The 24,876-nt window shown below is 41.3% G+C and overlaps 1 protein-coding gene across 1 annotated transcript in view; it reads left to right on the plus strand.

The window, feature by feature from the left end:
- The window catches only part of ldlrad3 (low density lipoprotein receptor class A domain containing 3), a 98,782-nt gene that overhangs the window by 44,866 nt on the left and 29,040 nt on the right, over window positions 1-24,876 (plus strand). Inside the window, exons 3-4 of the mRNA XM_022189961.2 lie at window positions 4,344-4,469; window positions 8,056-8,190. Of these exons, the coding sequence (XP_022045653.1) occupies window positions 4,344-4,469; window positions 8,056-8,190 (261 nt within the window). The remainder of the gene's footprint in view (window positions 1-4,343; window positions 4,470-8,055; window positions 8,191-24,876) is intronic.

Consider the following 24,876-nt stretch of genomic DNA (forward strand, 5'->3'; position numbering starts at 1 on the left):
ATGGCTTTGCAGAACCCCACCGGCCATAAATGGCTGAATCTTGAGCTGAATGCGGCTCTGTAATGTTCCAGTGCCTCTTACAGAAGGCAATCGTACAATGAATGTGCAGAACCCAGACAGTGAAATGTACAGAGTGATTATTTTGATCCCGAGGCCCACTAGACTGAAGCTAGCCATGCCCTTCTTGTTTACACTCTGACTCCATTACCTATTGATTTCTTCCCTTCAGAATGCTCAGCAAGGTCAGAGAAACCTTTGAAGTCCTCGGCTGTCTCTGCTCTTCCTCTGCTTCTATTCTCTCCTCCTCGCTCACCGTGTTTTCTTTCTTGTTAGTCTTCTCTTCCACTCCTTCTCCCCACTCTGTCAATCATGCATGGCCATCATGACTGAGCCTACCTGTGCTGAGCAAGTTATTCTGTTCTCTAAGGAACCAAGGAGAGAAAAGGAACGCAGAGAAGTGTGGAGGGCGTAGAGGTGCATATTGCCGAGCAGACTATCTGCAAGAATTTGGCTGTTGGATGCAACCTGACATGAGTCTTGAAGCCACAGGGGAGATGAAGACAAACAGCAGTGCAAGATTATCAAATGACTTACTCTTATTTCCAAAATATTCTGTAGACTTTTGGTTAGGATTAGATTTAGCTTTACCTTTAGATTGTGAGGAAGTTTTAGCATTTTTTGTCTTTGTTGCAAATTTTAAATCCATTCAACAATTGCGACATGGATGTTTAGTGAAAAAGAATGAATCTATGCAATTAAGAACACATTATAATTATGTGAAATTGTAACAGAGACAGTAAAACAGAGGAGCCAAATAGCTTTAGATTGTGAAAAGGTTTCTAGTATAATTTGTCCTTTTTGAAAACTATTAAAGCATGACACATGAATGTTGGTGAAAAGATAATTTTACTATTAAAAGTCCATTAATCCATCCATCCATTTCTCTATACACCGCTTTATCCTTACTACAGGGTTGCGGGGGTGCTGGAGCCTATCCAGCTGACTTGGGCAATAAAAGTCGTTATATTATGTGAAATTGTGATGGAGACAGTAAAACAGAGGGCCAAATAGCTTTTAGATTGTGAAAACGTTTTTTTGTAATTTTTTTTTGTTGTTGCCTTTTTTGCATTTTTGAGTCGAGTAAACAAATGTGACATGGATGTTTGGTGAAAAAGTATAAATATTTACAATTAAAAGTACTTACAGTTATGTGAAATTGTGATGGAGACAGTAAAACTGAGTCAGATACCTTTAGATTGTGAAAAGGTTGTGGTGTATTTAGGCTTTTTTGCATTTTAGAAACTATTAGCTCATGACACGTGATGTATCAAAAACAATCGAATTTTTTACAATTAAAAGTCACTATAGTTACGTGAAATGTGATGGAGATAGTAAAACAGAAGCCAAATACCTTTAGATTATGAAAAAAGTTTCACATATTTTTGTCCTTTTTTGCATTTTAATGATCCGTTAAACCAAGTGGACACATGAATGCTTCTGGTGCAGAAAGAACGGAATATTTCCTATAATTAAGACATCATATTAGTTATGTGAAAATTGTATCATGATACTTTTTAGATTGTGAAAGTTTTGTATTTTTTGTCATTTTTTGCCTTTTTAAGTCCTTTAAACATTCCAACAATGGTGTTAGTGGAAAAATATGGTATACATATTTACTATTTATCAACCTTTATAATTTAAAAATTGTGAAGAGACAGTGAAAAACGAGTCAAATCACAGACAGATTTTGTAGTGTGTATATTTCTCTGCCTGTCACTTGTGTGTCCTCCAAACTGTGTGGTTTCCAATGGGCACCACCCAGTTGTTTTTCTTGCTAGTGCATAGTTTTACCTCAGGAATCAGCTCGTAAATGCCTAACCTCATTCGTTTTCATTTGTGCTGCTTCAGTCAGAATCGCTGGGGAACTAATGTTTGAGAGCCGTCAACACCCTGCCTGCTTTTTTTTTCGTAAACAAACTTCTACAAAAGGCTTAGAGGAGAGAGATAAAATTTGGCATGAAAGTACAGCAGAAACAGAGTGACGACAGAAGGGCTGAAGACGGGGATGAAACGGGCGGTTATGGGTAGGAGAGCGAGGCGGAGGAGCTGAAGTGGGATTCAGCATGGCCTGGATCACACAGCGGGGTTTAACCAGAAACCTAAAAGTCCCAGAATAAAGGCAACGCCTTTTACAGGATTATCAGAGGCAAATTAATACGTTTCTGTTTTAACATCCTTCCACCCTCAGCTTGCTCCATCTAATTAATTTTTGGGTCCCTTTTTGCTCTAAAAAAAATTCAGCTCAGGCTTATGAAGGGATGTGCAACCCCAAATACAGCTAAGCACATTAGCTTCCATCCCTCCAACCAGCTCTGTCTCTCCATCCGCAAAATTTCCCTTCTTGCACTTGCCCTTCATGTGACTTCTGAGCTAATTTGGAGCACAAACACTGGGTCAGGATGAATCCTAGCCAGCAGTAGAAGTGGTAATGAGGATTCAGATGAGGAGGAAGTGAAGGAGGGATCTCAGAGGAATTTCCTGGTAGCTATTCTCACCAAGTGAACTGAAAAAAAAAGAGACACAATCAGGATCCCAAAAGCTATGCAGGAGAAATCAGGAATTTACATTTTTCTAAGAAAAAAAACAAGAAAAAGTACAAGATATTTTAAGAAGATCTACGTGCAGAATAAAGGATTATGTGTCCTTTGTTTGCAGCAAGATGAATTTCACTCCTTAGCAGCATGTCTCTGTATGTTTGTTTTATGTCTTTTACTATGTCTATTTTCCCCCTCCCTGGAGTCTATATGAATGTGATGAACCATGCAAAATGAGATTTAGGTGTTTCGGGTCTTTGCTGTCCAGGGTAACAAGGCTTCCCGAGTATATACACCTAGATCGGCACTATCCCTGCTTCCCTCCCGCATTCAGCGATTACATTTCATCCCAGAGGATGGGGCTCTTCAAACCCTTGTGGTTGTTGTGGCCGTGCCCTCCCTCCCTGCCCCCTCTCTTGCTACACATAATCGCCACAAGCTTGAAAGAGCTCATAAATCAGACCTACCACAATATATTGTGGAGGGAAAAATGTGCGCCCCTGGGCATTTGAGACGGCACAATGCCAACCTAAGAGCGGGCCAATTCCAGTCTTTTGTATGCAGCATAGAGAGAGAAAAAAAACACAAAGAATGTTTGGTGGCTGGCTTTGAGATTTCTAGTTTGCCCACTCACATTTCCCTCTCTGTGTGTTTGCATGTGTGGGTTGTTCCATCCTTTTGTTGCCCCGTAGTGTTGATAATATTTAGCATGCTATTCCCTATCTAGCAGTAACTCTGAGTCTTATTCCACTTACGTCCTAACAGCATCCTTCTTGTAATTGGTGTCTTTCTTTTGTCTTTCTCCAACAAGAGCAGCTCTCATGCAAAGTCAATTTTACAACTTTAAACTTTGGTATAATATTGCACATCGCTGAGAGGGAATACAGAAGTAGTTTAATAACAAAGACCAGAGTGGAGAGACTGAGGTCTGAGAGATGCGATGGCTTGGTAATAGTATAAAACTATAAATGCAGCAGCACCGGTGTCTTTTGTGTGATTGTTCTTTGTTGCCATCAGGGTTTTAAAATTCGAACTTCACGGTGATCAATCTCAAGCAAAGGGCCTTTATTTTCTGATGTCTTTGCTTGCATCTACCTGTTATCTTGTTTTCTCCTTTTTGTCGGGGAAGATCAATGTGTTTGAGCTAAAAGCTAGAGGGGTTAGCGCTAAACTGAGGACGCCGGGCATTGATGTTCTGCAGGCTCGTCACTCAGTCTCAGGCCTGTCCTGGGAGATAAGACCCATGGCCTGCTTAGGCTGATCAATGGTGGAATCCATACAAACGCTGTCCCACACAATTTGCTCTCTTTGTCTTTGTCATTAACTTGTTTTCCTCCGCTATCAGTACTTTGTGCTCAGGATCTTACCCTTTTACTTGTTATGCTTATGAGAATGTGATGATAAGCAACACAGAATGAAATGAGCTGAATATTAATTGGCCTCTCCAACAAAGCAGCTGCTTGACTGTTTGAACCTTGTACTACATAAATAACTTTTTTAGAACGTGTAATTCACGCCGTGTGGTGTCACTTACATTATAAAAACTTTAAGAAAACCTTGTTGGCCTTATTGATGGGTCTGTCCCTTCCCTGGTGCATCACAGCCAAGGCTAATGCTGTCATAAACATGATGTAGTGCTTTGAAAAACTGCTGCATCATTCCCCCGTCAACACACAGACTCATCCATTGTTCTTCTTTCCACCTCTCTCTCCCCCTACCCCCTCCCCAAACCCACTTCGATGTCCTTAGCTAAGGTCAAGTCCAAGTGTGCGCCGACGTTCTTCGCCTGCGCGAACGGCGTCCACTGCATCATCGGACGCTTCCGCTGCAACGGCTTCAGCGACTGTCCTGATGGGAGTGACGAGGAGAACTGCAGTGAGTCTCACACACGGCAACCACACCAAGAATAGAATAGAATACAATACAATACAATACAATATCCATTGCTAGTTCCACAAGGGGAAATCTACAATGTCAGAGCAGCAAAGTGACAGGAAGAAAAATCAAGAGAACACATCTATAGATTAAAGACATATACACTATATATACAATGTAAATAAGAAAAACTGAAAAAACAAGGATACAAAGAACATAAATTTAAGAATATTTACACAACTGAATTGCACATTTTTAGGTGTATTTGGATATGACAGTTTGCTTACTGTCATTTAGTGAGTGTTTGTGTGGTCTGTTGGGGGCAGTACTGATTATAAAGTCTGATACCAGCATGAAGGTAATGCTCCTTCACACACCTGGGGTGATCAGTCTGTCATGAATAGAGCTGTCCAGTGCCCTCAGAGTGTCATGTATGGGGTGGGAGATGCTGTCCAGCAGGGATGCTGGCTTGGCTAACATTGGTGTAGTGTTGTAAGATTAAACAAATGATAAAATTAGACAAATAGGATGTGTGAATGAAATTTAAGAGCTAACAAAGATAAGATCGGAAGACCTAACATCTCAGCTGAAGTTATGAGTACACTAAATATTCCTGTGGAAAGCGGCAACTCAACGGAAGCCTATGGAGCCCATATAAGACATAAGATAGGAAGTGCATGCCCTCTCTTTGTCTGCACTTGTTAGTTGAAACCTGGGTCATGCTGGGTTAAGCAGAATAATGCCAACCTAGCAGAAATGAAAAAGAGGGGGTGTTCTAACTTTTGATGTGATTACATCATATACATCCTGATTGGGTCTTAAGACGATGGGTTATGGCTTTCCACAATGAAAGAGGAGTGTTTAAGAGGAGGTATAAAAGACGATTTAATGCTTCGTGTAGTCTGTTAAAATCTCGAGATGTTGCTCATGTTTGTTCTTCCAGCCTCTGTATTGAAAAAACATTATTCACATCAGACTCTGAAGACTGCTTGAAGACTTTTTCTTGAAAACTTTTTTGAAGACTCCAACTTTTGATCCAGAATTGATTTTTCACTGTGTGTTTGACAAAGCTGCCTGATCATCACTGGCCCTCAGCAGGCAGACTGAGTCACAACAACATCCTCCTTTCTCCCACCCCCTTCACTGGGTCCAGAGGGCTCCCCAGGACAGAGCTGGGACTGTCCTGGGGAGGACAGGACTGGTCGATCAAGTTTCCTTTTGTCAGCAGCTGTGCCCCAGCAGACCACTCCACAAAAGATGGCTGATGCCACCACAGAGTCATAAAAAGTCTTCAGGAGTGCCCCCTGCACCTCAAAAGACCTCAGTATCCTCAGTAGATACAGTCTGCTTCGACCCTTCCGATAAAGTGCTGTAGTGTGGTCTGACCAGTCCAGTTAATTGTTCAGGTGAACACCCAGGTACTTCTATGAATCCACTCTCTCAATGTCGATGCCCTGGATGTTCACCGATGTTGGGGGAGTGTGACTGCACCTGTGGAAGTTCACCACCGGCTCTTTGGTCTTTCCTGACTTGATCTGGAGGCAATTCCTCTGACACCAGTCCACAAAGTCCTGCGTCAGTTCTCTGTACTCCCGATCATCATCATCTGAGATGAGACCGACGATCACAGAGTCCTCAGAGAACTTCTGCAGATGGCAGCTGGCTGAGTTGTACATGTAATCTGTTTAATGTCACGGTCACCAGAAATCACAGTCTGTCTAGTGATAACAGTTTGTGGATAGAAGAGTAGTGAAACTGTAGTTAATTCACATCAAATATCTAAGAATGACCCTGTAAAATCTGAGCAAATATTACATCCAGCAATTTGACACATTAAAGTCATTTTACTCACCGTGTGCTGCTCAGGCTGTAATAACAGGTGAATAATGTCTTCTGTGGCTCTGGCAGAGCTTTGTCAAATCTAAGGAAATAACTCTGCTTATCTCAGGGTGATGTCATCAGGGTTATCTCAGCTTGAGTTTATAGACTATTAATATATAACAGGTTGTAATATGGGAAATGTAGGTGCCAGCACATTTTGAGATTGACCTACAACGAGGACAAGAAGTCAGAATATCTTGGCTTCACTTGATTTGTGACCTTTTTCATTTATCTTGTAAACTGGAAATATTGTTTGACTGCCTCTTTGAACAAGAAACATGCATCAGCAATGAACTACAAAAAGTAGTTTTAATTTGATTTGATTTTGTGCAAATTAATGGAATGAAAGAGTACTTAGTGATAAAAATGCTCGTTTAAATTCAGGACGTGAAAGGTAGACAAATAAAGATACCCAATTAAGATAGCAATCACCCCACCTCTGTACATCTTTACACTTTTTCTTCTTTTCTCCTCTCCTCTTCCCTCCTTCTTCCTTCTTCTGTCTCCTTTTTTGTGCTTAGCAAATTAAGGAATTAATGAAAAAATGAACTGACATCCAAGCCTCCATTTTTGCAAGTTAGGTCATTTTTAAAGGCCAATACCTCATGCAGCATACGGGCATCATCTTGTAATAGATGATTTTTAAAGATTTGCTATGAGCCATAGCAGCAGGTATGGATTTTTTTTCTTAAAGCTCTGGCTTAATTTTCCTGATTCCACAACATTATTTCTGCTGTGTCACTGCTCTTTTGCTCATGTCAAATCCTGCTTTTGTGGCAAAGAATAATAACAGCAGTGACAAGGGTATAAATGAAGCATTATACTATTTTATATATTTTTTAAAGTTTTCGTCATCTTCACTTATTTGCACTTCTTGTTACTCATGACTATGCATCCTGGATTTACCCTTTTGCTTAAAACAGTAGCAGGATTTGGGTCCTTGCTGTATAGCACTGAGAGCACTAGGTGTAGTTTGCATTATCAGGGATATAGTTTGTTCTCTCATGACCCCTTCGCAGCTTTCCCAGTGGGGAATGTGAATCAAGCCAATCACTCACCATTGTCAGAGGCAGTGTTCCTAGCCTGCAGGGCCCCATGCTCACAAATCTAATCTAGCCATTTAAATGGAGCTTTGCTCCATGCTCCCAGCACATACTGCGTCACGACTGTGTAATTGTCTGGATCTTCTCACAAGATAATTATGCCTCATTTTGCAGAAGCTAGAACAAAGACTAAAACCGGAACGTGTTCTAAAAAGGAGTGGTAGTGCTCTGAATGATTTTAAATGTTTTCAAAAGTTTTATTTTCTTCTGCATTTTGAATTTGGGTTTGATTTTTATCAGACTTCACTAATCAAACGCTTCACTAGCTCTCACAGTTTTTGATGTTTCATTTCTTCTCTGAAAATGTCCATGAAAACCTAATACTCGTGTTTCTTTTTTTTTATTAAACATATCAAAGTAGTGCAGATGGAATGGGATCAAAAAATATACAAAATCGACTTCTGACAAACTTCACATGCTACCACAACAGAATATTAATTAAATATGCTTTTGAATAATTTGTTCATGCTCCGAAGTTTGTTTCGTAGAGGAAAAAATCCAGCTCCTGTTTCACAGATGCTTCTCAGACTCAGAAGGATTTTCAGCTCTAAGCTCCAAACACTTAACCCTTGATCTCTGCCTTCTTCTGACTTCAACCACAGCAGACAACCCGTTGGTGTGCTCCGAGGCTCGCTTCAAGTGTCGAAACGGCCGCTGTGTTGACCGCAGCTTCCTGTGTAACGGCCAGGACAACTGTCAGGACAACAGCGATGAGGAGCTTTGCTTGACTACAGCAGGTAAGCCACTGAGTTCAGTGTGTGAGGTGGTCATGTATGCAGGAGGGGAAAAAAGATTCAAGTCTTCTTTTTAAACGTGGAAATGGAACATCCACCCAGGCATGGAGAATCAGATGTAGGCTCAGACTGAGGTAGAAGAAGACTTAGCAGTGATTAAAAATGTGAACTGTTGCAGATGAGAGACATTCCTGATTCTTTTGATGAAGCATTTCAAACTGTTTCACCAGAGTAGAGAGTACCAGCTGGCACATTTCACCAACATTCAAAATGCGGAAAAAAAACAGCACATTCAACATTTTTGAAAGCATGCAGTAAATCTGTGACAAAAGGCAATCTACAGTATTTGTGTAATAAGCAGTTTAAAAAGATGTTAAAAAAATGAAACAGCTACAGATTCCATGCATATATTATTTAGAGAAAAATACAAGGATACTACTCACACAAGTTATTAAATAGCTATATGGTGACACATACATATGGTGGCATAGTCACTAAACACTAATGAATAAAATACTAAATGCATAATTCATGCATAGATTTAGGGATGCAAATTAGCAACTGTCTGCTTCATCACAAACTCCAGATGGAATGAGCAAAACAGTGGTAATGTGTGTTCGGATGTTTTCATGCTGACTGTTAGTTGAATAAACTAACATATAATCCGTGTCTAAAATATGCACCAGTACCAAGTTTACTGCATAAAACACTTGATTTTAGATGAATAAAATGAAGCGAGTGAATGTTCAGGACAGAAATGGCATGCTAATCATTTCATTAGTAGATAATAAATAGCAAAGTTTTTACATCCACTCTAATTACACACAACCAAGACTGGACATGTCAATGATAATCTTTTATGGAGAGACAAAGTAGGGATGGGTGAGAATACTATAGAAGCCTTAAGGCAATGGGATTCAGTCTGTCAGAAACAGCTACAGAGACTCTAGTTAGGCTTGAAATAAGTTTTCTGCCATGGTTGAAAGAAAAAGTCTTGAAATAGCCAACGGGCTGTGCATCTTTCTTTACTCTATTAAAGACACCCTTCAATGAAAATCAAGTTTCTAGCCTTGTTTGCACGTCGATAGGTTATGGGATTTTTTTCCCCTGGATGGCACATCATGAGAGAAACAAGCAGTCAAAGCTATGGCTCATCATTTCTACCTTCAAACTGCAGTTTACTAATGATCTCAGAAACACAGATTCAAACAGCCAAGCATCCAATCCTGTCAACTTGACTGGTGGGGCTTTTCATTCTGGTATTCTTCTTCCGCTTTGGTTTCCAGTTCAAGTATTCGCTGTATCGCATGAATATTATGTCTTATTATTCAAGTTCAGTATTATAATTTTGTGTAGAGTGAAGTAATTTTACTCCAAGCAGAGTTGTAGGTGAGCTGATGTGCCAAGAGAGGCACAGAGTTAAATAAGAAAGCATCAATGTAGTCAAGTTAAACTTCAGTAATTTGAAGGCATGATCGGATCATTTTTTTTGAAAAAAATATGTATTTGACCTAATACACTAAGATGGGTTTTTATAGATGTAATTATTGTAATCAAGTACATTTTAAACAACAGCACAAACGATTTAAAGTGGGATTTCTATGGTATGTACACCACCAGTCAAAAGCTTGGACACGCCTCCTCATCTAATGGTTTTTCTCATAAAAATTATCCAGAGAATGCCAAGAGTGTGCAAAGCAGTAATCAGAACAGGCTATTTTGAAGAATCTAAAATATAAAACATGTTTTGACTTATTTCACACTTTTTTCTTACTACATCATTCCGTATGTGTTCATTCATAGTTTCGATGCCATCAGTGAGAATCTACAATATAAACAGTCATGAAAATAAAGAAAAACCATTAAATGGGAAGGTGTGTCCAAACGTTTGACTGGTAGTGTATATTCAGCCCGGACCTGTTCAGTTCTAATGTCAGAAGTCTACTTATGTCAACATGTTTTCACTCCAGGAGCGAAAAAGCTCCACCTGTAATGTTTTAACAGTTCACCAGTTATTGTCTATCAGCTACATCATGCTAGCAGGGTTAGCCTTGAAAACAGGGCAGTTAAACATGTATGATGTGTTTACTGACACCAAACGCTTAACTTCAGTTTCAATAAGTCTTTTCCGCTCGCACTCTTTGGGTGAATCAACCAGCCACTGTGTGGAGCTCTCTGTCACTGAAATATTAGGCACGCTGACAATTCCAATAAAGGTTTTCCAACAAGATGGCAATGTCATTGCTGACTAAAAGAGAGAAAGGCAGCTGAAATGGCAATGCTGGTTAGTGGGTAGTTTAATTTTGCTATCGATATGTTGCATTTTTAAACTTGCACTTGAGAGTAAACGGCTTTCTTGAATCATATCAACAGCACACAGCATTGGAGGTGCTTCACTTTTCAGAATCATGGCTGATTTGGCACCATGGATTATATTATTCCTTGAAAGCAAATGGGAAAACAGGCATTCTTTTTCAATATTCTCTGTTGTAATAGAACATAAAGAACTGCTATGAATGGTGGTAACCGCTGTCATGTTTGATATGACCAAAGTTGAAATATTGGCAGTAAACTTTGCAGCAGATCCTAGATCAGGTGTAAGCTTGCAGATACGCTATTAAACTGGAAAAAAAAAACTTGGAATATTCTGTCACTCAGTATGTCACACATCATCTGATATTGCTGGAGACATCGTTTCTGCAGTCTCTGCTTCATAAAGATACAACAAATCCAGTGACAGATTAAAGTTTACGCCAAAGAAGACGTAAGCTGTTGTGATTCTACTCTCTCAACATTCCTCACTACGCCTATTTAAGAAAGAGACACAAGCTATGGCATCATTAGTAATGACTGATGGCACAGTGCTGACTTGCACTGTAACAAAGATAGCAGAAGAATGATCCTTGGTAGTGATTCTGATGCTTTTTGGCGTAGAAAGTCTCATTGACTGCCTGGCACTGTTCATATCTGGCATACTTTTCTGGCACTAGAATCAGCTGCTGTCAACATTTCAGGTGTACTTCCACAGGCAACCTGGTGATTTCTACCAGCAGCCCCACCGTGATGTACACCTGACCTCAGGCACCCAATGTGACCCCTGTCAGATTTTCTTTTCCTTTTAAAACTTCTATTCATCTCTGTTCTTCTGTTGAGGGGCTGCTGTCACACTGATTTATGCTAAGAGGAAAAAAAAGTCTGTCAAAAACAACCAAAGTGAAAAGAAGCTAAGTGCACAGTACAACGAAACAAGTCGACAATCACCCGTCAGCATCTACAGCCCACAAGACAGTAATGTTATTACCAGTACTGAGGCGGGCAAACTCAGTAGAAACTTGATTGAAACTCAAGAGGCAAAACATGTCTGATAAACAGGGGAGGAGCTCTGCAGCAGTAGACGTCCGAATAATGTATGAATGCAGTAAATCCCGCTGAAAGTTTTCAATGACGTTTATTTATAGAGTAAAATAACTTTTCAGTTTTCCTTGGCTGTGAAAAACGACTCTGTCACTCCTGATGAAATGCAGATCAGATTATGGTTGCTGGAGGTAATTGTTCTGCTTTTGCCCACTAACGTATTACCTCTCAAATCAAAATTCAATATGCTTATAGTTCCTCAATCTTTTTTTTATTATTATTCTTAAAATGAGCCTAATTAGGGAAGCTGAATTAGTGAGACTCATTATTTCTTATGTGATACTGAGAGATGGAGAGGGAGTCCATCCATAATTACAAACCCATCCGTCTCAGACTCGGCAACCCAATGCGGAGGCCTCGAGCGCTGAATAGAACCGTATTGTGATGCAGAAATATTGATTGATATCTGTGTCCACTGCACTCCATTTCCTTGTTGACAAGTGAACAATACCAACTCCAGTGCCGGCTTGCAGAATGTGGTTGCGTATCGTGATGGCATCTGAGGCTTTAGATCCCCAGAAAGCAGATTTTACAACAAATCCTGGATGCTGTACGGAGCCGAGAACATCAGACAGCCGACTGTTGGCAGAAAACCTAATACTGGATGATTTTGAAAAATGGTTCTTCTGCTAAATACAATTTAAAAATCAATGTAGACAGTTCTATTAATGACTATCTGGTATTTTTCTGCGAACGCATTAGAAAACATTATCTTTTGCATGCCTGATACATTCGATCGTAAAATGTTCAGACACATTAACATAGGCTCAGTGAAGCTCTGCTAAGTTGTTTATGATTACTGGTCCAAAGAACAATTACTTAACTCGATTTCCTGCTAAGTGCTCTGCCTAGAAGCAGTTTTATTAAAAGCTCCGCTATAGTTGACTGAGAGGTTTCCCAGAATGCCTCCATCAGGAAAATGTCTCCGGGTGATGGCGTACCGCATGTTATCTTTTTCTTATCATAAAAATGCATGAATTTACACCTATCCAGCAGAGTAGTTCGCAATTCAGCTCCCACCTGAAATGTGTCAGTGCTCCTACTTCTAAACCGAGTCAGTTCGGATATGTGTTGCTATTGTCAGATTCCCAAAGACTCCTTGTCAGCACAGATTCTGTGGTAGTGTTTCGTATTTATGTAGCGCAAATGACCTAAATGTTCTCCCGCTTGTTTTTTCATATTGACTATTTGTGCAGCGCCGCGTAAAGTAGAAATGTTACGAATTTGGTGAGCTTTGCTTGGCGGTGGCCTTCTGAGCGGATCAAGGAAGAGCTGCTCAGGTTTCCTTTGTTTCGTTATATATTTATTTTTTCTCATCACGCTCTGCGCTTCGGTGGGAGTGGAGGCATCGCTGCGGTTGGACTCTTTGCATTCCTTTCCTGTTTGCTCACACACACACACTCACCTTACGTTCTGCTCTGACTTTGCCTCTCTCTATAATAAGCACAGACCTGCAGGTGACAGATAAGGCATACAATATCCGCTCTAAGCCACCTGAGCATAGCATCTTCTTCCTCACTTTCTCCTCTGCTTTTCCTCCTCCTCTGTTCAACTCCTCTTCCTCTTCTCTCATAATTACTTGCTCCAATTACTCCACATTCGCATCCACGATTTGAACGGAGAGATCCGTGTCCGTGGACAGTCCGTCGTGGCATTTATATAGCCGAGTTTGGTTGTCCTGCACCCAGAGGAGACAATGAAATCTACAGAACCAGCTGCATCCTTCTGGCTTTTTTATGCCTTCAGTGCTTTTATTTCCCATCAGAGCGATTTTAAACAACGTAACACAGTTAGACACTAACAGAGCAGCACACAGCTTACTTCGCTTTTTATTGTTTTATCCGATGGGTAATTGATTCTTGGAACAGCAGAGAGGTGGCAAAGTGGCATGTGGTGCAATGTAACAACACACAATCTGCTACAAATGCATTGGTGCAATCATTGCACAGTCAGATAGGAGAAGTGGGATGGCGCAACTGTAATGGATATCTGAGATAAAGAAATGGAAAGTGCACCGCATGAACATAATACAGAGGGCTGGAGATGGAGTTGCAGGAAGCGGTGAATAGCAACGTTGCTAGCAGGAAGATGGAGGTGTGTGAAGAGAGACAGGTGATTTGGCAGTGAGGAAAAAAAGTGAGCATAGGGATAGAAGTGAGTGAGGAATAGCTATAAGCTGGAGAGGATGAGAGCTGCATCCATCTCAAGTCGAGCCCCGAGGCCGAGCAGTGTAACTCTGGAAACAGAAATGGCATGAAAGCTAGTTTTGTAAAGCTGAGCTTCGCTTTACTCCACCCAGTCTGCTTATATAGCACAGGATTGAAAGTGCATTGGAGGGAGCACATGTTTGCCCCTGCACAGAATTGTTGTTCAAACACCGCCGAGGGGCACACAGGACTCGGCCAGATGTTGGGGGAGCCCTCACTGAGAACAAGAGAGCCACTCTGCATATCCAAAGAAGCATGAGTGCACGAATACACACACACACACACACACACACACACACCTACACACACACGCACACACACACAGTCACAGTGACGCTGCTGTGCATATTTAATTGCAAACAATAGCGCTGTAACCTTCACACAAAACTTCCTGAAGGTCGAGGCTCTGGCAAGTTTGCAGACTCGGAGCAAAAGTGATGAGAGCGTTTTCAAAAGTGGTGAGAAATCCCTTTGGAGTTGCTTAAGAAAAGTAATTGATTTAAAATGCTCACATTAGCATCTCTCATTACACATTAATTAAAACAAGTACACAAAGAGTATCAGATGGCGTGGTGACTGTGGGAGAGTGTGACTGTGATTAATGCTCACACCTCTTCTATCACAAAAAAAGCTTCATCTTGTCTTTTTATTTTAAGTGAAGCTCAGAAGAGGACAAACGTGAGGAAAAATAGAGAGTGAACAGACATGTAAGTGATATGAAGGTAGGAACAGAGGGCCAGGGGACGATCTGAGGGCTTCCAAAGCTCTCAGCCGGCTTTGTGAGGTTTTTTTTGTTGTTGTTTTGAAGATAAGGCATGCTCTGTATAGTCACAAGCATCAAAGAAGAGTGTTGTGTACTTGTGTACTAAAAACTGTGTGAAGTTGTGCTAGTGAAGCTCTAAAATCCTGCATTAAGTTCCATGATGTAGCTTTCCACACCACATGAGGAAGATGTATGCTCTTTTTCTTGCATCTCCTCTAGACACCGGTCGTTACTCCGCCAAGGAACGCAGCGGAGTTATGTGACAGTCAGCATACCGTACGTTTGTCTGTGAATCTGTCTGTCTGTCTGTTAGTGAAACATTACTCAAAAATGGACTAACAGATTTAGATGACATTCAGGTACTCCAAGAGTACTGCGCTCTCTTAGAGCTTTTCTAGTTTTAATATTGGTGCAATAAATGGACGAATGCAATGCAAAAAAAATACTTAAATCATTCACAAACCTCACATCTCTGGAGCTCGTTCTGCAAACCAAAAATGGTTCAAAAGTGTTGACATTCTGCACACATCTTGGAATACATTTACATTGTTTGCTGGCTAAATCCATTTCCATGTGATTTAAATTACATTGAATTGTAAACAAAATTATTTATAGTCTTTTGGCTCAAGGGGTCTGTTGCATCGCACTTACAATGAAGGGATTACACCCAAGGGTGCGTCTTTGTTTTCACGCTGCCTCAATGTGGTGTTGTATACTGTGCATATTTTGCTATATCCAGACTCCTATAGAGACAAGCAGGAAGCCGAAAATATCTCCTGCAAAATCCTGCATCCTGTGTGGTCCAGAAAGCAGAACAACTGATTGTTTTTCTGTTTCATTATGGTCTGCACTCGTGTCCCCATTAGAGTAATAATTGACCTGCGAGTCCTCAGTGAACTGTCAGTCAGGCAGAGATGCCGGGCACAAAGCTGACATGTAACATTAGTCTGCTGCATGAGTGTACTGTCAAAACACTGGCAGCTGACATCACCCCTGACCCTGATTGGTTTGATGAAAATAAACCCGCCCATTAAATCCAGCCAAAGATCTGCAAAACTAAGTGGCACTTTCATACTGAGCACGACTGTGTGTAATTAAACCAGACAATTCCTTTTGTACATTTTGATAAGCCTCTCAGTGAGAATCCCTTGTTTTCACAGTGCTTGTCTGGGGAATATTGTAAAAAGTCTGTCCAACTGAAACACGCGAATAAGCTTCATTTTGGCCACCATCGGCACATATCCACAAACCCTCTGTATCCCCACCGACATTACAATAAGCAGTTTTAACCTTTCCGGTTTGTGTGCGCTCTGAGAAGTCAAATCCCTCATTTTAAACTCCAGGGATGCTCCCCTCCCACAGAGAGTAATCTGCAGCTTTCTATTTGTTATATCCTCCTAAGGCTGTGTAAGAACTCCTCGATAGATCCACTAGCACTGCATCTCCTGTTTTGCATAAGCACTATGTATTCAAGAACCTGTCTTCACAGCCTCGCCATTTACAGAGCCAATAAACACCAGTAACTCACACAGAGCTGTATATGCAGCGACTGCATGCTGACACCTAGCAGTAACTTCTGCCTCTCCATCTCCATTACGGCTGCCAGTAAACCCGCCATTAATACGTAGTGTAAGTCAGACATATAAAGAACAAAAAATGTCAGAGTGATTAAAAGTCCCTCGGCTTGTATTTACTATTGGTATCCTTTTAGCTTGCTAATAGCCTCTCACACAGCCACATCCTCTCGCATTGATTGCTGCCAGGCTTTGGCTCCCAAATAATATCGGCGCCGTAGATTAAAATGACAAGTTAATCCATGGGCAATTTTTTTGTGCTGGAGACGTGTGTGACGCTGAGATGTTGGTCTGCTCATGCCCTTCGTCAGCGGCGCCCCGAGAGCTGGCAGAGAGAGAAAGGTGTGGGAGGGAGCGTGAAATGGTGTAGGGGGATATAATGGCAGTAGACTGAGGTGTGGGAGTGGAATGTAATAGTGCCAGTTTATCAGAGCCAACGCACACTTGACAAGCACAAATAGGAGAGGTTGCACACGTCGACGCCCATGGATTTGAACTCTGGAAAAGTTTCAGGTTTTTGCTTTTTCGGTAGCTTAAAGCGTCTTCACAGAGAAGTACTGAGGGACTCTCGAGCTGTCGGTCCGCAAGAGAGGAAGGCCAAGAAGTTGGCAAGATGCTGTGAGCCGCTGCTGGCAACGCTGAACTGAGGGGGTGTAGCTTCCTGTTTCCTTCGTTTAAATTGTAGATAAAATCCTTCTCTGCACGGCAGGAGTGTGTGTTCTGATGTTAAAATTAATACTGTGTGTGAGCATGGCTTGAAGTAAGTGCATGTTTTCTGTGCTTTAACGGAGAATATGTGTGTTTCATCTTTCACCGTCCTTTCCCGCCTCCTCCCACTCACCAAGGCTAAGTGTCATTTCTTTCAGTGTTCTTGTTGTTGAAAGGCCTCGTTGCCATTGGCTAAGGCCGCACAGGGGGGTCACTCCCGGGACCAGAGTCTGCATGAATCATCCCCGTCCTTGAATCGGGACCAGTCAGCCGTCGCCGCTCAGGCTCCTGTAAATTAACAACCTTTCCCTCCCAAACCAATCCTCGTTCTGTAACCATGGTGATGCCGGTCAAGTGACGACCTGCACCCACAGACTAGTGGAGGAATTTCACTCCAAACAATAGCTCTACTGTTGCTGTGGGCTAGAGTTGTTCTTTTTTAATGGTGCAATATATACCAAAAAAAACGAGGCAAAAGACAGAATCAAACATTGGTGAATGTGTCGGAACGTTACAGACATTAAGAAAGGACAGGAAGACGATTTATGACAGGGCGGTGTGCTTTCAGAGCAGTATTTTTCTTTTCTAAACTAAAAATATTCACATACATTAAAGCTAATGTTCAAAAAATACATGCTTATAACAGATATTGGCTTTTGCATGCTTTTTGTTTGATTCATAGCATTCTTGTTGCGTTATTGAGGTATTTACTGCAATCGATTGCCCAGCAGGAAGAGTCCGGTCTACTTTTACAGGAAGGTGGAGTCATAACAAGTAATGCACCGGACAATTTCTCAAGATTAACTGTTGATGTGTCCCTTAGAGGCAGGAGGGGCATTAGGATGCAAAGAGCAGAGATAAAATGTCAGTGATTCCATTCCAGAGGTGTTGGATGAGAGTGCAGTGCCAGGTAATGTGGAAGAAGGTGTCAGGAAATGTTTTGTGTGCAGTTAGAACAGCTTGCAGCGCTTTCGCATTTTGAACATTTTCTTTTTTTTCCCAGCAAGGTGCTCTCTGTGGATTAACTTGCACTGTGTGAGCTGCATGTTAGTCATCGAGAAGACAGATTTGAGTCCAGAAATCAGCATTTGGATGACGGATAAATCTTCTCACCAATTTACTGAAGTATTGTTGTGTCAGATCATTTGTGTTTCTTCGATGGAAGGTTTTATTTTTTATTAGAGAGGCGATTTTCAGAAAACCTGGAGCTAACTAACATTTTTTTGTGTTGATTTTTCTCTGAGTGGATTTTTTTTACTTCTAGACAAAGTCAGGAAATGAATCCAGGGTATTATTCTGAGAGATGTTTCTAAGATGTGTTATTTTTTTCAACCCAAGAGGGAGGGAGAAAGGATATTTTGTTAAGTAGAAAATCTAGGTTATTCCACTTGGGCATGACAATTGGTGGTGAAAATGTGCAGTTTGTTATCTTACTTAGAGCTGTCAGAGCTGCAGCTATTGTACAAGTTTGAATGATATTTGAGGGACTGACTGAGGAATGGTTAGTCAGTCATTTAAATTTTATTACACAGTGTTTGTCCCATGGTCTGTCCACGTGTCCCCTGGCTGCTTGGGATGGGTCACTTTAATTATACACTGGATTTGGTTCGCATGACAATAATGGAAGAAATGGCAGCCCTTCTCAGCCTCCTTGGAATTTGGGCTTTTTTGTGTTTGCTACTTTTACCCCAGGTGGTGTTTTTTTTTAAAGTAGAGTTCTACTTTGAGTGAGAAAGTTCGTCTATTTTAAAAGCTTCTGGGGTCGACGAGTCAAAAGAAAGTTCAAGTTTTATGCTGGGAGGTAGAATATCGCTTAAAATAGATTGAGTGAATTGTGGTCAGTGGCCTAAATCTGAACCATTAGAATAGTTAAGTGACACTTTTAACTGCAAAAGCCCCAAGTAGGACAAAAAACAAGCTCATTAGCTCACCGATTTATGCTTCTACAAGCACCACATTTGCATTAATGTGTGTTAAGCCCTAACTGTCGAATATTTCACTGCTCCATCGACACTGGGCTTGAAAGACGTGCCCCTCGCTGGACTCTCAGTGCAAACTCACAGGTTGGCTGACAGCAGAAAGGAGCTGAGATCACCATGTGAACGGTATGCTGCTTGAATGAGGACCTCTGTGTGTATTTTTTCCCTCTCCATCCCTGCATCCGAAGTTGAGTCATTCACAGTACAGTAGAAAATGGGCCCGCCTCGTGCACATTCCAGAGGGACTCACAAGGCCATTATCTTTCCCGTACAATACCACATTAAAGAAGAAAGAGGTGCTGAAGTTCCAATACCGGATATTGACTGCTCGTTAGTCATCGTGCTACACTCTTCAATAGCTGTAAAGTGGTGGCACATACTTTGACTGCTTCTTTGCAGAAGTTTAAAGATTTTTAATGACGTCCTTAATAGGTTCAGTGTGCAGCAAAGAACTTAAAAGGAAAATATAATCACTTCTTGTTTTTGGTTTCGCCTCGAAACGCTTCCATAGTTTTTTTTCTAATCTCTATTCACTCTTTTGCTCGAGTAGGGGAAAAAAATGCTGTTTTTGCATTTTTAACTGCATTAGTTTGAGTTAAAAATTGAGGATATTATGAAAACCATATTGAAGAGGTTCACTGAGTAGGATTTCATTCTTTCCCTTGGATAGCTTTGATAAATGCTGGAGAAATTTATATACGGTACTTTTTAGAGATGGTTATGTGCCCAGAGCTCAATTTAATTTCCCCCGCACAATTTTTTTGACCATATTATCTTTTCTCCAGGCATGTCTAATGCACCCATCCATAAGAAGCAGAGTCACTTAGCCGCATTACAACTCCAGTGTGCTGGGGTAAATCATAGCGTTAGACTGTCATCGGTCTTACTGCTGCTGCAAGGCTTAAAAGGCCATGAAGAAGTGAAAGAAATTAGCAGGAACTGATATACAAACAGGGAGTAATCAGCACTTGCGTCAGGTGTTTCATTACAGGTTATCAAAGAAGTGCCTCCCTAAATGTCACTCGTTAAGGCTACAAAATACCACTGATTGGCTCTCTGGTTGCTAGGTATTATTTAGGATTTGCATGGTTGGAAACATCCTCATGCGCTGAACACTCTAACACCTTTCTGTGATTCCATGATGTGCATTTATTTATTGGTTATTCTGATAGCACTGATCCAGTGTTAATTGCTAAGCGGCAGCATGATCTCATTTGCAGCCATCTTTAGTAAACAGACAAGACATTCTTGAGATATTCATTAGGTGTCACTCAGCTCTCACTGTAACAGGCTGTTGTTGTTTCCCTGCAAATGCGTTTTCTGCCTGTAAGCGTGCCTTCTCGCAGTTACTAAGGTGTGATGGATGCAGATGTGTGTTTGAGTGGTGATATAGGTGAGGGTGAACTCCTGTGAGTGTGGCGTCGTGCACACCAATCAGCCGGTGATGTGACGTGAATAAAATTGATTGTGTCGTTTGAATGCCATGTTCGTCTTCGAAACCTCAAGTCTTGGCGTTCACCTGGATGGGCCAATCCAAATCCACTCACTAATGGACTTTGAGGAGCATTCCTGCTAAGTGAGTAAAGCTAAACGCAGTCCAACTGGCAAATTGGTAAGTGTATGAGGGTTCTGATGCAGACTTTCAATGTTATTATGCACCTTTTCTGTGAGTGTGCATAATTGTAGACTTTCCTAAGGGACTTGCCGATAGTTCATAGTGAAAACGCACATAGAAACATGACAAAATGTGCACCAACCAAACGTGGAACAAACCAACAGAGGCCCAACCCCATAGCACCCAAAGGACCCGCTGCACTAGAGGTCCTGCAACTCAGAGCTGTTTTGGCTACATGAAAGGGACCAACACAATACTGGGTGGTTTTAATGTTGTGGCTGATCGGTGCATTCGTTTGGCTTGAACATATCCATCAGGGAAATGCAGAATGAAGGGGGTCTTAAGTGGAACGAGAGAAAAAGAGAAGAGTGAGCCTGGAGAGAGAAAAGAGGGATTGCATGTCAGGGAGGGTGAGAAATAGAAATGTGAGAGGATGCAGAGGGGAGGCGAGGAGGGTAGAATATAGGATGAAAAAAGAGCAAAGCGCAAGTGTGAAGACGATGGAGCGGAAGAGGGAAGGAAAGCACAAGAGAGGGGGGGGGAAGCTGATGGAGATGAGGGATTACGGAGAGTGGCAAAGCTATTGAGGAAAAAAAGATAAAACCCTCTGGATTCATTGTATGAAAAGACAGGGAATCAAGGAGGGAGGACAAAGAGGCAGAAGGAAACAGAGAGGTGCAAACAGTAAATGGGGAAGGGGTCGTGGGTGCTGGTTGGAAGAGAGAGAAAAAAAACACCAAAGAGTGTTAAGAGAGGAACTGAGCGGATGAAAAAGATGAGAAAGCATGCAGGAAACAAGGTATCTGCTGAAATGAGAATAAGCAGGCAGAAACCTGAGAGACAGGTGCAGGAAGCAAAGGTAAGAGCAGAACAGAGAGAAGCACAGAGGAAAGGGAAACAACAAAGTGAGTGATCAGGGTGAGTGGTTTGAAGACACGCCTGTGTGGCGAGGTGGGAATGAAACAAGGCAGGTTAGACAAAAGAAAGGAGAAGATAAGGATGAAAACAACAAACGAAATGAGAAACAGGAGTTTGAATGATGACAGGAGGGGAGGAGAGGGAAAACTACAGTGTTACAGTTTGAAGGAGGTCATATTTGAAACAGAGATCGAGTACAAGGGCCTTGAATAGTCCTTGCATGCAACAGTGGTCTCATTCGTAGTAATTACTGAGATTCTGCACCTTCTTTCTCAATTGTTATCTTTCTCACCCTCTTACTCTTCTCTCTGCTCATGTATCATTAGCCTCCCATCGACTTTGCCCAGTTTTGGCATTTGGCTTCTTTCTCCACCTTTTCTCATCGCCTCTTTTTACATTTTCACCTCCTTCTGCCCCACTGTCTCAGCTCCTCTCATCATGTGCTTTCTCCCCTCGGCTCTGTTCTCTGCTCTTGTTTCCTCTGGCGCTCTGTGGTCACTTTGTTCAGATGCACAAGGCTTAAATGGAATGCTGAAGATGATAATGCGTGTCTCTTCCTGCAGTGTTTTTTTTTTTATCACCCTCCTTATTCTTTTTTCCCCCTCTCTCTGTCTCTCCCTCACCTATTCTTTCTCTTTATGCTGCTCTCATTGTTTGATAGCGCCATAAGGACACCCACATGCCAGAGGCACATTAAAACCACACTGAAGGTTGGGACAGCCTGAAGACAGAAGGGAAAGAAGCAAGAAATATAGCGAACAATAGAGAGAGATCTTTTTGTGTTGTGTTTCACCTTTGCTGCTTCCGTTAGGCGGTTCTTTTTGATAGTGGGAATGCGCAAAAAAAGGCAAGGACAAGTGTGCCTGCGGGACAAAAGTATGTGAAAATCCATATACATGTGAACTGCTGGGTAATTAGAATTACAGTATGCGCTTGCGACAGAGATGGAGAGCATAAATAATGCAACAAGTCTTCCCATAGCTTAGCCTTGACAATGCACTTAATAAAGCACAAGTCTTGAGAGATGAAACAAATGACAGTATGAGTCCCTGTGGAGGTGACATACTGTATCAGTGTAGTCCATCACAGTACATTTGCCCTCTTTCTTATTAGTGTGCTATTTCCCACCAGTGTTTCATGTAAAAGCACAACAGAAAAACTTTTTTTTCTTGATATTTTGGTGACCTTTGCTGTTCAGTAGACATGTCCGACCTCCGCAGCATTTTACATTAGGTCACCCTCAGTTATTTTTTGTGCTACTGGCGGTTTGGAGAAGAGAAGCAGCGCACAGGAACACATGCATATTATTGTCATTGTCACGGTTCTTATCATAGACACATCTACGATATGTAAAGTGCAGTGCAAAAGTTTTAAGAACAAAAAGTAAACTGAAGATGCTTTCAAAAATAATAATGGCAGAATTCCTTATCTGCAGAACACATCACAAGCTTTTCCAAGTCAGATAAGCATGTAGCGAGTGCTGCTGATTTCAATTTGCTGCCTTGTGTGAAGCGGCGTAACCTGGGGTTTTAAATTGGGCTATTGTTAACCGAAGAGGATAATTTCCAGCTTACAAAAGTTTTGTTATGTTCAGCACATAATTGTCAGTGAAGGACAACCAACAATCACATCTCTGTGCACTTAATATCAGAATCACAGTAAGAAAACAGCACAGAAGAATATACTTTATAGAATTTTCTAGGGCAGGAAGAGATGTATATGTAGCCTAGATAGATTTGCAAATCCATTAGGTGCTTTTTGAGTGTTCATCCTGACAAAAATAGGAAATGAGAAGCTTTCACTCAGCTCCTTTATCGCTGTTTATCCTTTGCCTTAACCACCTTTCTGTCTTTTTACCCTGTTTTTTTCAGTATCTCAATTTCTTTACACTAGCTTTAAATTTCTGTTGAATTATGTGTGTATCGCCTTGTACGTGTGCATGTGTGTGGATGCTATGTCCTTCAAGTGCTACTCTCTCTTTTGAACAGGACAAATACTTGCGAGTAGCTGCTTTACCTTGGAATTCCAGAAATCGAGTGGATTTTCTGCCCTCTACCGGGCTTTGCAAAAGTTCTGTTACACGGTTTCATGATCTTTAGAGACGTTTACATGTCGGAGTGAATAATTCCATTAAACAAACTGAAAGTTCTACCTTATAGGCAGATGTCATTAACACAAATTTGTTCTCCGGTGAAGTTGTATCAAGATGGAAGTCAAAAGAGTTGAGATATCTGCTCTCCTTCATGCTGGCCACAACAAGTCTGACAGAGCCAAGCAGCTGAACATCAGCCGGATGACCGTCCACAGAGTCGCGGAGAGGCTCAAGAATGGTGAAGATCTTTCAGTGATCTTTCAAGAATGGTGAAGACCTGAAAGATCTTCACCATTCTTTAGCCTCTCCGCAACTCTGTGGACGGTCATCCGGCTGATGTTCAGCACAAAGGAGAGCAGATGTCTCAACTCTTTTGACTTCCATCTTGATGCAACTTCACCGGAGAAAAAAATTTGTATTAAGGACACCTGCCTATGAGGTAGAACTTTCACTTTTTCACTTTCAATTTTTCACTCCGACATGTAAACGTCTCTAAAGATCATGAAACCGTGTAACAGAACTTTTGCAAAGCCCGGTATAAGAAATTCTGAGTGTGTCTCAAAACTAACCTCATAGCCATGAAAGCATACAGGTGGGATGATAATGAAGAATCATTCAGCGGGGTTATCGCATTTGAAAAGAAATTACACATTTCAGATGTTTAAATAAGACAGAAAAGCACATTCAGTGGAGCTCTTCAGATCTTTAGTGTTCTTTTATCACGTTATGTGCTGTCCAGCATTTGTAGTGCTGCAAATGTCTGACTCTTACTGCCTGTAAAGTGCACCCCACAGAGGCTATAGTGTCTGGTTATTTACTTTTCTAATTATGAAGCACTTCTTTATGTGCCCCGGCTTTGTACTCTTCGTAGACTTTGCACAATAGATGCAGATAATTTGACCAACTGGGTGTATTCCTGAGAGATGGCTTTCGAGTAATATTTTATAGTTGCTAGCCTAGTTTTTCAAAGCAGCATCTTCCATCTTTGCCAGTCTGCTGGGAAACCTCTTCGTAGTGTTGGAAAAGAAATATCATCGCAACTCTGCCCTGTGATTTTATTTTATTGTTACTCTTTCAAGTTGTGTTTTCTCCCTGAGAATGTCATAAGACACTGTACGACTTCTAAGTAGCTGGAGTTCATTTGCATACAGCGCTAAATAAATATTGGTAATTCAGCTTGAAGAAAATAGTTCTCATTTCTTCACCCGCATTTGTTTCTCTAATGATTGAAACAGACTGTTTTTTTTCTGCTGTTTGTCCTTGCAGCCAGTGTTGCTCGATGCATGATAATGTCTGGAGGGTCAGCTGATCTGTCCAAATTGTGGTCTAGAATGAAGTACCTCAGATGGATTGCCAGTAGCTTTGGTGCAGAATTCAGTTTTCTCTGAGGATTAATCCTAACTGATTTGTTGACAGACA

Source organism: Acanthochromis polyacanthus, chromosome 8 (assembly GCF_021347895.1).
Source record: "Acanthochromis polyacanthus isolate Apoly-LR-REF ecotype Palm Island chromosome 8, KAUST_Apoly_ChrSc, whole genome shotgun sequence".
Classification (NCBI taxonomy): Eukaryota; Metazoa; Chordata; class Actinopteri; family Pomacentridae; genus Acanthochromis; species Acanthochromis polyacanthus.